Here is a 13,950-nt window from a genome sequence, read left to right on the forward strand (position 1 = left end):
TTCTCTGGGAACTCTGGTTTCCTCCCACACTCCAAGGACGTACTGGTTTGTAGGCTAATTTGCTTGGTAAAATTGTAAATTGTCCCTAGCGTGTGTGTAGGATAGAGTTAGTGTGAGGGGATTGATGGTCCTTGCACACTCAATGGGTCGAAGGGCCTGTTTCTGTGCTGCATCTCTAACCTAAAACACATCATTATTACTGGAGTGGCTCTGTAACATCTCAAATTCCCCATAACTTTTATTTGCCAGTCAGTCCTGCATAACCTTACAGTCAACGTACGCAATTGCCATGGACGATCAAATAGAGTGATAGTGATACAGTGTGAAAACAGGCCCTTCGGCCCAACTTGCCCACACAGCCAACATGTCCCAGCTATACTAGTTCCACCTGCCTGCTTTTGGTCCATATCCCTCCAAACATGTCTTATCCATGTATCTGTCTAACTGTTTCTTCAACGTTGGGATAGCCCTGCCTCAACTACCTTCTCTGGCAGCTTGTTCCATACACCCACCATCCTTTGTGTGAAAAAAGTTACCCCTCAGGTTCCTATTAAATCTTTTCCCCTTCACTTTGAATCTACAGCGTGTCCTCTGGTCCTCGATTCCCCTACTCTGGGCAAGAGACTCTCTGCATGTACCCAATCTAATCCTCTCATGATTTTTTACACCTCAATAAGATCGCCCCTCTTCCTCCTGCGCTCCAAGGTATAGAGTCCCAGCCTACTCAACCTCTGCCTCAGACCCTCTAGTCCTGGTAACATCCTTGTAAATCTAAAAATATATCTGTCAATAACACTGACTGTTTGTTATCAACACTGGTGTTCATTACTGAGGCTCAGTGAATATATTAATTGTGCTTTCTATTAAGGGCACACAAAAATCAAATAGTTTTAAAGCAAATGCCACTTCAAGCAAAGAGACATATTGTAAGAGAAAGAGGACACGAGTAAAAAAATAAAAGGAAAAAGATAATGAAGCGGTAATTAGAGAAGAGAAAATAGTGAGACATACGGATAAGGGACTTCCATTATACAGAGTATTCCCTGAGCTCAGCTTACCGAAGGTGTGCGGAGCTACTAAAAATACTTCAATCTGAGGTTCACAGACTGCAATCACTTCAATGCATGGTTTAGATCAAGTGCAAAGCTTTCAATGTGTGGATTATTTAAAGTAGTTTCTATGATAGCAGTTGTTTTGATGTGCAGCTCATAACTAGACCAGTGCTTTCAATGTGTAGGTCCTAGTTAGTGCTGCACTTTCAGTTAGTTCGCAGATAGTAGAGTTTCTATTGTGTACTTCACATACGAGGCAGTGTTTATACTCTGTAGATCACTGAGAGTATGGTGTTTTTAATATGTGGTCACAGATTGTACAGTGTTTTACTGGGCAGTTCACAGATAGTGAATTGTTTTACTGTGCAGGTCACAGACTGAATTTTTACTGTGTAGTTTGCAGATGGAAGTGTGTCTACTGTGTAGCTCACAGACAGTGCGGTGCATTTACTGTGTAATTCACAGAGAGTGTGATGTTTTTAGTATGTAGCTCCCAGACAGTGCAACGTTTTAACTGTGTAGTTCACAGCTGATCTACTGATTTTACTGTGCAGTCCATAGTAGGTGCAATGTTTTTGCTGTGTTTTCCACAACCAGTGTTGTGTTTTTACTGTGTAGTTCTCTGAAAGTGTGACGTTCTAGTGTGTGGTTCATAGATAGTGCAGTGTTTTACTGTGTGGTACACAGATGATGCACTGATTTCACTGTGTAGTCCACTTTTCATTTCATTGCCACTTTTCATTTCACTGCACATCTCGTATGTGTATGTGACGAATAAACTTGACTTGACTTGACTTGATAGTTGGTGCAATGTTTCTGCTGGGTTGTCCATAGGCAGTGGCGTGTTTTTACTGTGTTGTTCACACACCATACAGTATCTTTTCTGGAACAGTGTTTCTACTGTGCTGGTGTTTCAATGTGTCCTTCCAGGTAATGCGCTTGAGTCCACAAGGCCAGAGGACTGTGTGTCTTCTGGAGTTAAGTGACCTATGGAGACTTACGTGAGTCTAAGGCAAGGCGGCAGTCTAAACCAGCCCAGCCTGTACGGCAGAGACAGGCAAAGCGGTTTACATCATCCACGCACGTCCCACCATTGAGACAAGGATTACTGGCACACTCATTTATATCTGCAGGAAGAGAGTATAAGCAATGGGCAGCATTAGATGGTTAGCTGATGTCTCCTCTTGAACTGACAAAAACCAACATGCATTTGTACGTCACCGTTATAATAAAAAAAGTCTCAAGGTCCCTTCTGGACCAAATTTGACCCTGAGACATATAAAAGAAGAGGACACCTGGTCAGTTAGTTTCAGAAAAGGTTTCAAACGAGGAAAGGGAAGTGTGAATTGTGAAGAGTTCAAACAGCATATTTCAATTCTTGGAGTAGCAATGGGGATTAGACTAATAGAACAGTGGAATAGACTGCATGGAGAATTGCTGTACAGCAAAAGGCCAAAAAATGCTGGAATAACTCAGCAGGTCAGGCAGCATCTCTGGAGAACATGGATCATGTGGCGTTTCAGGTGTCAACCCAAAATGTCATCTATCCATGTTCTCCAGAGATGCTTCCTGGTCTGCCGAGTCACTCCACCACTGAGCTTTTGTGTATTAACTGGCATCTGCAGTTCATTGCTTCTGATAACAGGGGCTGCCTTGTAGATCAGGGAGGCTGCAGAGCAGATCCAGGAAGCACAAGAGCAGGGCTTGAAGAGGTGACGTGAAATGGAGAGATTTGAACATCATAAATTTAGAACTGATGCAGATCTCATTAGAGTTCATCAAGCACTGAGGGTGATGGGTTATCAGCTGCCTGGGTGGATTCATGGGCAGTTGGCCACATTGAATTTGTTTCATTTCTTCAGGTGGAAACAAGGAAGCCCAAGGTTTTCAACTGAGTTTGGCTGAAGGAGGACAATGGTGTGGAACTGGTTGGGAGGTCATGTTGCAGTTATATAAGACACTGATGAGGCTGGATTTAGAGTATCGCGTTCAGTTCTGGACACCATGTTACAGGAAAGATGTTGCCAAGCTTGAAAGGGTACAGAGAAGATTTGCGAGGATTTTGCCAAGATAGGGAGAGGTTGAGCAGGCTAGGACTCGCAGGAGCGCAGAAGGATGAGGGTTGATCCAATAGAGGTGTACAAAATCATGAGAGGAAAATATTGGGAAAACGCACAGAGTCTCTAGCCTTGAGTAGAGGAATCGGGAACCAGACACAATAGGTTTAAGGTGAGGGGGGAAAAGGATTAATAGGAACCCGAGGGGTAACACATATGGTGGTGGGTGTATGGAATGAGTTGCAGTGGGAGGTAATTGAGGTGGGTACTATCACAATATTTAAGAAACATTTAGACAGGTACATGATTAGGAGAGGTTTGGAGGGATATGGGTCGAACACAGGCAGTTTGTATTAGTGCAGATGGGACATGTTGGTCGGTGTGGGCAAGTTGGGCCGAAGAACTTTCCATGCTGTATGACTCTATGACTCAATGGTGCTGAGAGCCACGTTTGCACCAATGGCCTGGGGCTAGAAAGCATTGATTAGCCTGCAAGATAGGCAAAGCAGACAATGATCAAGGAAATGTAGAATGGTTCTTTGTTAGTTAATGGAAGTTGGCAACGATGCATACAATCAGTAAAATGAATTGGGTGGAAGATTGCAACCTTCACGTGGTCCGCCCTGTGTCGACTAATGCAATCAACTCGACGTGCACAAACGGAAGATCAAATAGAACAAGTTGCACACCATAGGAAAGAAGAAGTAAATGAATCAGGAGGACAGTGAAACTAATCTCCACTGACTCTCAATCTGAAGAAGGTCCTCGACCTTCACCCATTCCTTCTCTCCAGAGATGCTGCCTGACCCACTAAGCATTTTATTTCTATCTCCAACACATAACCTCCCACCTCTGCTCAATACTCCAGTGGCATCATCAGCACAGGTTTGATGCACCAGTTCCTGGAAGGACACCAACAATGTGCTATTTAAAAGCAGTGAACGTCGTCCATTGAATCACGGCCGAGATCCTTGTGCCCAAAATTTCTGGGTTAAAATTCATTCTCATCTTAAACAGCAAAGTTACTGATTTTCACAGAATAAGGTTTGAGATCATGACTGGGAGTGATTATTTTCCAAAAGAACAACAGAACTAGGGAATAGACTGAAAGGAGAATTGCTGGGCACATTAAAGGACACAAAGTGCTGGAATAACTCAGCAGGTCAGGCAACATCTCTGGAGAACATGGATACGGTGATGTTTCGGGCCTCATCCCAAAATGTCACCTATCTATGTTCTCCAGAGATGCTGTCTGACCTGTTGAGTTACTCCAGCACTCCAGGGTGGGGGAGAGAGGGGGGGGGGGGGGGGGGGGGGGGGGGGGGGGGGGCGGGAGAAGGATGAGAGGGGGGGGAGTGGAGAGCAGTACTGCAAAGCATAATGCATTGAGTTGCATCAGGCAGATGAATGGACAATAAGTCCATCCCCTGCATGTTCTTGCTGATACATTAAGGGCAATGACTTCTGTTCATGCTGAAAACAAACAACCTGGTGACTACATCAGTTCGAGTCACTTCATTACAGAATTTAAATTTATTTATTTAAATAAATTCTGGACTGAAAAGCAAATCAATTGCTCTAAAACTACCAGGTTATCATGAAGCTCATGGAGCTACCAGTGGCCCTTAAGGGAGGAAATCTGCAATCCTTACTCAGCCTCTTGTATGTCATATATAATGTTGTTCACTGTCAACTCCACTGCAATGGACCTTTGGGGATAGGCATTAGATATTGACTTGCCGTTGCTAGGGTGTCAGGGTTATGGAGTGAAGGCAGGAGAATGGGGTTAGAAACATAGAAAATAGGTGCAGGAGTAAACCAATCAGCGCTTCGAGCTAGCTCCGCCATTCAATATGATCATGGGTGATTATCCAAAATCAATACCCCATTCTTGCTTTTTCCCCGTATCCCATGATTCCTCTCGCCCTAACAGCTAAATCTAACTCTCTTGAAAACATCCAGTGAATTGGCCTCCATTGCCTTCTGTGGCAGAGAATTCCACGGATTCCAAACTCTCTGGGTGAAAATGTTTTTCCTCATCTCACTCCTAAATGGCCTACCCCTTATTCTGAAACTGTGGCCCCTGGTTCTGGACTCCCCAAACATCGGGAACATTTCCCTGCATTTAGCCTGTCTAATCCTTTATGAATTTTATATGTTTCTATAAGGTACCCTCTCATCCTAAATTCCAGTGAATACATGCCCAGTCGACCCATTCTTTCATCATATGACAGTCCCGCCATCCCGGGAATAACCTGGTGAACCTACACTGCACTCCCTCAATAGCAATAGTGTCCTTCCTCAAATTAGGAGACCAAAACTGCACACAATACTCAGGGTGCGGTCTCACCAGGGCCCTATACAACTGCAGTAGGACGTCCTTGCTTCTTAACTCAAATCCTCTCACAATGAAGGCCAACATGCCATTAGCTTTCTTCACTGCCTGCTGTACCTACATGCTTACTTTCAGTGACTGATGTACAAGTCACCCAGATCTCGTTGCACATCCCCTTTTCATAATCTGATACCATTCAGATAATAATCTGCCTTCCCGTTTTTGCCACCAAAGTGGATAACCTCGCATTTATCCACATTGCACTGTATCTGCCATGCATCTGCCCACTCGCCCAACCTATCCAAGTCACCCTGCAGCCTCATAGCATCATCCTCACAGCTCACACTGCCACCCAGATTTGTGTCATCCGCAATCTTGGAGATGTTACATTTATTTCCCTCGTCTAATTTGTTAATAATATATTGTAAATAACTGGGGTCCCAGCACTGAGCCTTGCGGCACCCCACTAGTCATTGCCTGCCATTCTGAAAAGGGTTGAGAGGGAAAGATAGATCAGCCATGACTGACTGAATGACTGAGTAGACTTAATGGGCCGAATGGCCTAATACTGTTCTTATCACTTATGAACACCCAACCCTTACACCTCGTTATTAGCTCCAGTGAATATATAATAATGATAAAAGTGAGCAATTCTCTTTCGTGAAAATAAAAAAAATGTAGATGCCAGAAATCTGAAATTAAAAAAACTGAAAGATGCCAGAAATCTGAAATGCCAAAACTAATGAAAACAATGGAAAAATTCAGCAGGTTAGAGGTTTACTTCTGTTTGAATCATGGCTGATCATTTGTGCTTATTATTCCTCTTTTTTCTTTAATTTCTCCTTTCATTTGTACATTCTGGTCTGCTTGGTACATCCAGACCACGCAACATCACCCAGACCTCGTAACGTTAGTCACCTACCACACAGAGTCTGAAGAAGGGCCTTAACCTGAAACGTCGCCTATCCAATTCCTCCAAAGATGCTGCATGACTCGTTGAGTTCCTCCTACACTTTGTGTGTAACACAGGAACGGCGCAAAATGTGGCAGTAACTCAGTAGGTCAAGCAGCATCCCTGGAGAACATGGATAGGTGACATTTTGTGTCGGGACCCTTCTTCAGACTGATTGTGTTTTACACAGATATCTTAACGGTCCATTCAATGGCTACATTACTTCACCAGGCAATACAGGCAATCCCTTTGTTCCACCCACTGCCCTTCCCTATACTCTCTGTTGCCTTGACTACCTCACTTTCTTCTTCCTCGGGTCTACTGACGGGTCTTAGGCTTGAAACATTAATTGTTTCTCTTTCCACAGATGCTGCCTGAATTTCTCCAGCATTTTCTGTTCATGATTCTCTTTCCTATCTTGCACTGCACCTTACAGATCTCAGCATCCAAGCATCAGCATCTGAACATGCAGGTGCGGGTTAACGTGAGCCTTTCAGTCATGAATCATATTGTATAGCCCAGGTTCGGTTGCAACATTATATAGATATTACTGTAATTAGATGATTATTGAAGTGAAGGTCTTTCATGCGTGGCAGGAGTTTGCTAAAATATCACTTTCAGTAAAGTAATCCAAGATGATTGGACACTTAAGAAGCCAAACTAGTAATTATAAATGGAGTCTGCACTTCTGAGTCAGAGTGATAAAACAAACTACTTTAGCTCTAGGCTGGGTAGTGTTACAAAATGGTTTCCTGAGATAGGATTGCTGCACCAACATGTTCCAAACTGGAGTAATAAAAAAGGAACAATATCATAATTATAGTTCTTAAACAGCAGGAACACCAAAGATCACCCTGGTGGTTAATGTCTTCATCCAGTGGTGCCACGATTTTCAACTTCAAAATCACCCTTTACCTCAGGAGACTTACTTTTACAGAAAGGCGACTGTCCGCTCCAGCTCCTGTCCTTAAGACACACCCTGGTGTTCGAGCCGACCAGCACAAACCCAGGATCACAGGCATAGTGCACCTCGTGGCCCAATAGGTACCTGCTCCCAAATTTCTTCCCATTGCTTGGTGCATTGAGCCTGGGACAGGTTTCTGTGGAAACAAAAGTCAAAGTGAAACAGGGACAAGAACTCGGGAAGGGCGGTGCAGAGTATATAATTATTGACGACATTGAAATTACCAAACAGGTGGCACAATGGCACAGTAGCACAGCGGTAGAGCTGCTGCCTTACAGTGCCAGAGACCCGGGTTCAATCCGGACTATGGGTGCTGTCTGTGCAGAGTTTGTACACTCTCCCTCTGACCACGTGGGTTTTCTCCGGATACTCCAATTTCCTCCCATACTACGAAGAAGCGCAGGTTTGTAATTAAATTGTTTTTTATAAATTGGCCCTAGTGTGTAGGATGCGAAAGTGGGATAACATAGAACTAGTGTACGGGTGAATGATGGTCAGCACAGACTCGATGGGCCAAAGGGCCCATTTCCATGCTGTAGCTCTATATCTATTACTCTGACCAACATCATTAAACTAAAAATAAATTGAACTAACAGAATGCTTTCATGACACCAGGAGTATTCCAACATAATTTACACCAGGTTATAGATATTTTATTTGTGGAAAGCAATATAATTAAAACACAAAGTCCAGGAGGAACTCAGCAGGTCATGCAGCATCTTTGGAGGAATTGGATAGGCAATGTTTCAGATTGTGGCCTTTCTTCAGAATCTGTGTAATATATGGCTAATGTTGTGAAGTCTGGGTGATGTTGTGTAGTCTGGATGGATCTACATTATATCTAGAGCTAATTCAGTTGAACAGTTATGAGATAAATGATCAGACAATTTGTTTTGATTGTGATCTGGGAATTTCTAATTGAGGAGGAGAGACATTGCCCAGAGCACCTGGAGATCTCCTCTAACATTATCTTGTGTATTACCTTCTCTTTCACATGGGAAAGCATATATCAGAATGCCTCATCCCAAAGGCTACACTTCAACAGTGCAGCATGTACTTGGTTAGGCACTGGAGTGTTGGCCTACACTGTATTTCAAGTCTCTGATTTAGTTTGGAGATACAGTGCAGAATCAGGCCTTTCTGCCTACCAAGTCCACACTGACCAGCGATCCCCTGCACATTAACACTATCCCACACACACTAGGGACAATTTACACTTACACCAAGCCCATTAACCTACAAAACCTGTACGTCTTTGGCGTGTGAGAGGAAACCGAAGATCGTTGTGAGAACCCATGCAGTTACAGGGAGAACGTACAAACTCTGTACAGACAGCACCCGTAGTTGAGATTGAACCCGGGTCTCTGGCACTGCAGCAATTGTAAAGCAGCAACTCTGCTGCTGCGCCACTGCACCACCCTGCCTGTACCTGGCGTGGTAATTAAACCAATAACCTTCCGAATGAGTGTCATGAGTGCTATGAGCAAATCAAAGGTACCACGTTAGCCAGGATACACAATGAACGTGGAGGTTCAATAGCTGAAGGAAATTTAAAATAGACAACGAGAAGTCATTATAGCCCAGAATACCCTGACCTAAATCCTCAAATAAGTTATATTGGCCTTATGGCGATTTGTTATGATGATGTTGTATAAAATGGGTGCATTCTTGTCAGTTTAAAACATTCAGAGATTATCCAAAGGAGGTGGATAAATTAGTAGAGGGATGGAATATGTTGGATGTATGGAAACTACATTCCCTGATGGAGCAAATCCAGAATAATGAGCATGATTTTGAAATTAAAGCTAGGTCCTTCAGGGAGTGAAATCAGAAGGGATTTATTCTCTCAAAGGGTTGCATGCGTTTTCTCAGAGAGTTGCAAATGTCTGGGTTCAATGGATGCTTTCAAGATCTTGATGAGAACATTATTATGCGGCAAGGGTTATCAAAAAGTCAAGCAAATAAAGTAAAGCAACATAAAATACACTGAGTACGAGCTGCTTTTAATCTCATTGTACATGTATAGTGACAATAAATGGCATATCTATCTATCTATATCTAAGAAAGACACAAAATGCTGGAATAACTAAATGGGCCAGGCAGCATCTGTGGAGCAAATGGATAGGTGACATTTTGGGTTGGGACCCTTTTTCAGCCTGATTGTGGGTAAGGGGGGGACACACCTGAAACAAGAAAAGACCAGGAAAAGTCAGGGCTGGCTACAGATGATCTCAGGCAGGGTGGTTTCCTGATAGTCTAATTGTTGGCTATGGACGGTGTGATGCCAAGAGGAATACATCGTTGTGAATTGCGGAACTGGTTAACTGACTTTTAGTGGTGGAGGGGAGAAGCAGGGGGGGTAGGAAATAAGGGGAGGGGAGTGTATGTAGAAGTTAACTAAAAATATCTATTAGTCATAATCTAATTGAAGTGTGAAATTACTAGATAAATAATAGCATCTTTAATACACAAAGTTATGTCCCCTAACTTGATTTCCCCTTTAGCGATAAGTTCTTTTCACTCTATGCTATGAAAGCAAACAATCATTCTTTAAATATATGGATCAGATCACTCCTCAGCTTTTACAATCAAGCACTGTTCCTGTCACAGCAAATGATGACATCTGAAGGTAAATACAGGTACGAGTAATTATGATCATGGGGCTGTAAAAAAATCCAACTCATTCACGGGTCAGGCAAGTAAACCGGCCACCTTTATCAGGTCTAATATGTATGTGTTACCCATTCCACATTACATAATTGACTCCTAGATGTCCTCTGTAGTACAGTCATTTTCAAAGTGGGCCAACTAGACACTCAAGACCCATCGGAGCTGGATTAGGACAGGTGTCTATCTCCTCCAAAACTAAGCCATGTCTATGTCATTGAGGTGGGAATGCTGGAATTGCATTTTGTAAGATTTTTGTTTCCCTAAATTAGACACGGGCCGTTTTTCCCCTCTTCTAGGCTTTCGCTTTTTGAATTGACTGTGGCGTGTCTACCTAATGATATGCAATGTATAAAAACCGTGCCATCTGGAGGTTGGATCAAAGGGTCGTTTATCCATTGTGGATTTGTACATTTGCAGCATATTGGAAAAAACATTTTCATCGCTCTACACTAGATTTAAACTCAGGCCTATGTCCAATTTAAAATACTCCACAATTCACATTCAAAACGTATTGAAAGCTACTTATTTCTGAGTACAATTGAAGCAAATGCTTACCCAAGTCTCCAATGTAAAGAAATCTCTGCGGGAATCCAGTCAACAGAATATATTCTGCCTGATCTGGCCATTGAACTAACAAACTCTGAACCCCCTGTACATGTACAAGTCTGCTGGCTTTACTTCGAGTTCCCACAATCATGTTCTTCATCTCCTCTGGATCAAACAGAGGGTCCATTCCAAGTGGATTAAAACAATAAAGCACCAGCTGTGAGGCAGAGTTGACTAGTTATGGTTACACTGCCCTAATCACATTACTTTCCTTAATCCATTGCAATCACCTCATTCCTTTGCAAATGTTTATTTCACTGGAAACTACTCAAAGGAGATTTTAAAAGATACATGGAAATCCAGATTTGCGGGCAGTGCAATGCAAAACATTTGAGCAGCACCAGTAAATCACGTCAAACAGTCGCTGCAAAAAGAGCAACAAATATCCTGTTTGGAGGCACAATGCAGCAAAATTCACTAGGGCTTGAGGTGCAAAATATTACGCATTACTGGACAGCTCTTAAACAGAGGCCATGTAACCACATGCTCTGGGGATTTGTTGGGATGAAGATGGGTTGTCAGGGATGGGTGGTTGAGTCAATGAGCAGTGATCGGTATTCCAGAGGGTAGGCATGGTCATGGGACAAACAATGGAGTGGCAGTCATCTGGGGTCAGAGAATGGATCAGTGGGGAACAGGTGTTAGAAAAGAAAAAATACTTTAGGTGCCACAAATCGTGAAAAGCACGGTGGTGCAGCTGATAGTGCCGCTGCCTCCCAGCTCGAGACCCGCTATTGATTCTGATCTCGGGTGCTGTCGGTGCGGAGTTTGCACGTTTTCCCTGTAACTATTAGGGTATCATCTAGGTGCTCCGGTTTCCTCTCTGATCCCAAAAACGTGTGGATTTGCATGGTAATTTTCCCTTGTCGGGTCTCCGTTGTCGTTGGGGCCTAGCACCGTGGAGCGGCCTCCAGCCTGAACGACCTGGGGGCTCCATTCACGGAGCCTGCGGAGCTGCGGACCTACCATCGTGGTGCTGGCCGGCATCGGAGCATGGGGAGTGGTGGTGACTCGGAGGCTCCAGCAACGCAGCTTCTGTGGACTGTCGGGATATCGGGAGCTCGCGGGTCCAGGTGAGAGACCGCTTTCCGGAGCTCCCACAACGCAACCCCACAACGCAACGTCTCCAGCCCGTGTCGCGGGGTTGGAACGATCCGGAGCGGGGCCGTACATCGCCCGGCGCGGCTTAATGGCCGCGGGACATTCCAGCACCCGCCGGGGGCCTCCAACTTTGTGACATTTAGACCAGGAGCGGGGCCGTACATCGCCCGGCGTGGCCTAAAATGGCCGTGGGACTTATCATCGCCCGCCTGGGGCTTCGACATCAGGAGAGAAATGGAGAACAGGGGAGAGAAAAGACTTTGCCTTCCATCACAGTGGGTTCACTGTGATGGATGTTTCTGTAAATTGAATTGTGTGTATGTATGTAGGAAATTGTCTTTGTTTGTATGGCTGTGGAAACGGAGTTTCGTTTGAGCCTCACTGAGGTTCAAATGACGTAATAAATATTGTATTGTATTGTAATTGGCTTCTGTAAATTGTCCCTAGTGTGCAGGGAGTGGACGCAAATGTGGATAAAATGTAGAACTAGTGTGAATGGTGATCAATGGTCGGCATGGACTCGGTGAGCCAAAGGTTTCCATGCTGTATCACTAAACTAAACTTGAAATAAGAATAGCAAACACAGCAACGTATTTAGTGAACAGCAAATAGCATTTATTTCATGTGTTCAAAGCTGTAAAATGTCTCAAGGTGTTTAGCAGAAGTGTATTTATACAGACATTTTTTTTTGTTTAGGAAGAGTCGGTTGAAATAAGCTAAAATGATACTGACAGATTGCACAGACATGTTTTCCCCAAGAATTGAAGATTATATAATGATCTTTGTGATGTTCAAAATAATTGAAGGTTATTAATGAATTAAGAGACAACCTGCTTCCTCTGGTGAAGCTGTCCGAATCAGAGAGCTTAATCTTCAAATTAGAATCAGCAATGTTGTTACAAAGTACTTCTTTACAAAAAGGGTATCAGAAATGCTCAGACCCTGGATGAAGAAAATTTGGAAACTCAGCGATATTTGAGCATTACATTAAGCCCTCGTTTTAACGGGCCTCTTTATAATGCCTTTTGGTTACAGCAGACGAACCTAACGACATCTGCTGATGCCACCCCTGCCTTACACCACCTACCTTGCCGCTTCCAGGCTACCGCCACTATCGACTCTCACCTGCACTCTAGCCCACCTGCAGGCCACGACCAATGACTCTGCTGATCCTCGTCTCTTGTCTTGCTGCTGAGTTGCACCAGAATCTTGTGTCGTTTTTTTTGTATTAACCAGCAACTGCAGTTGTTTGTTTCTACTACTTAAACAATGATAATACCATACTCAGTTAAAGCTGACAATTGGCAATAATGGACACTAATCCCTCCGTATGGTCCATTATAATGAGGGTTTACTGTAGTTACAACAAAAAAAACCAAGGTGACTAGGATATAGTTCAGCTTTCATCTGAATTATTGGTGGGACAGGATTGTGGGATGAAATGGCCTAAGACATGGAAGATCTCCTTGAGGGGAGAAGGCAGGAACGGCGTACTGATTGGGGATGATCAGCCATGATCACATTGAATGGCGGTGCTGGCTCGAAGGGCCGAATGGCCTACTCCTGCACCTATTGTCTATTGTCTATTGATCGAATATGTAGTTACCCTTGTAGAACTCACCGTTGTGCTTGGCAACCTGTTTGTTCATTGTGTTCTGCAACAGGCTAAGCTTCCTCTTCATCATGCGAATACCCTGTGTGTACTGGGTTTCCTGCGTGGACAGCAGCTTCTGCATTTGCCGTATCGCACTCAGCACCTGCTGCTTACTGGGACAGCCCTGCAGAAGGAAACATGGCACAGGTTGATCCCGCACAATTACTGTGTGTACACACACATAACTTGCACACATGCTCGTGCACATACTCAAAGACCATCATGATGTGCGGCACTATTAACATAATAAATAGGAATTTCATTGTACTATCTGGGACACATGACAATAAACTATCTTGAATCTTGAATAGGATTCATAGAGTCACTGAATTGCACACCACATCTGCACACCGTTGATGATTTGATTGTCATTATGTATAGTCTTTCCGCTGACTGCGTAGCACGCAACAAAAAAGCTTTTCACTGTACCTCGATAAACTAAAATAAACTAAATGAAACAACATTTAGTCTTAAGTGAATATGCTACAAGTAAACATACGTGCCCTGGTTTGGCCCAAGAAAGTGAGAGACTAACACTAGTCACACTAATCCCATTTCA

General features: G+C 43.7%; 1 protein-coding gene across 2 annotated transcripts in view; it reads right to left on the minus strand.

Moving 5' to 3' along the window:
• Positions 1-13,950, minus strand: part of LOC129700393 (fibulin-7-like) — a 43,694-nt gene that overhangs the window by 12,675 nt on the left and 17,069 nt on the right. Inside the window, exons 2-4 of one of the 2 annotated variants that reach the window (XM_055640841.1) lie at positions 13,359-13,515; positions 7,326-7,496; positions 2,054-2,179 (exon numbers count right to left, since the gene is read on the minus strand). In XM_055640841.1, the coding sequence (XP_055496816.1) occupies positions 2,054-2,179; positions 7,326-7,496; positions 13,359-13,515 (454 nt within the window). The remainder of the gene's footprint in view (positions 1-2,053; positions 2,180-7,325; positions 7,497-13,358; positions 13,516-13,950) is intronic. The other variant, XM_055640842.1, reaches the window with a different exon arrangement.

The sequence above is a fragment of the Leucoraja erinacea genome, chromosome 9, assembly GCF_028641065.1.
Source record: "Leucoraja erinacea ecotype New England chromosome 9, Leri_hhj_1, whole genome shotgun sequence".
NCBI classification, from domain to species: Eukaryota; Metazoa; Chordata; class Chondrichthyes; order Rajiformes; family Rajidae; genus Leucoraja; species Leucoraja erinaceus.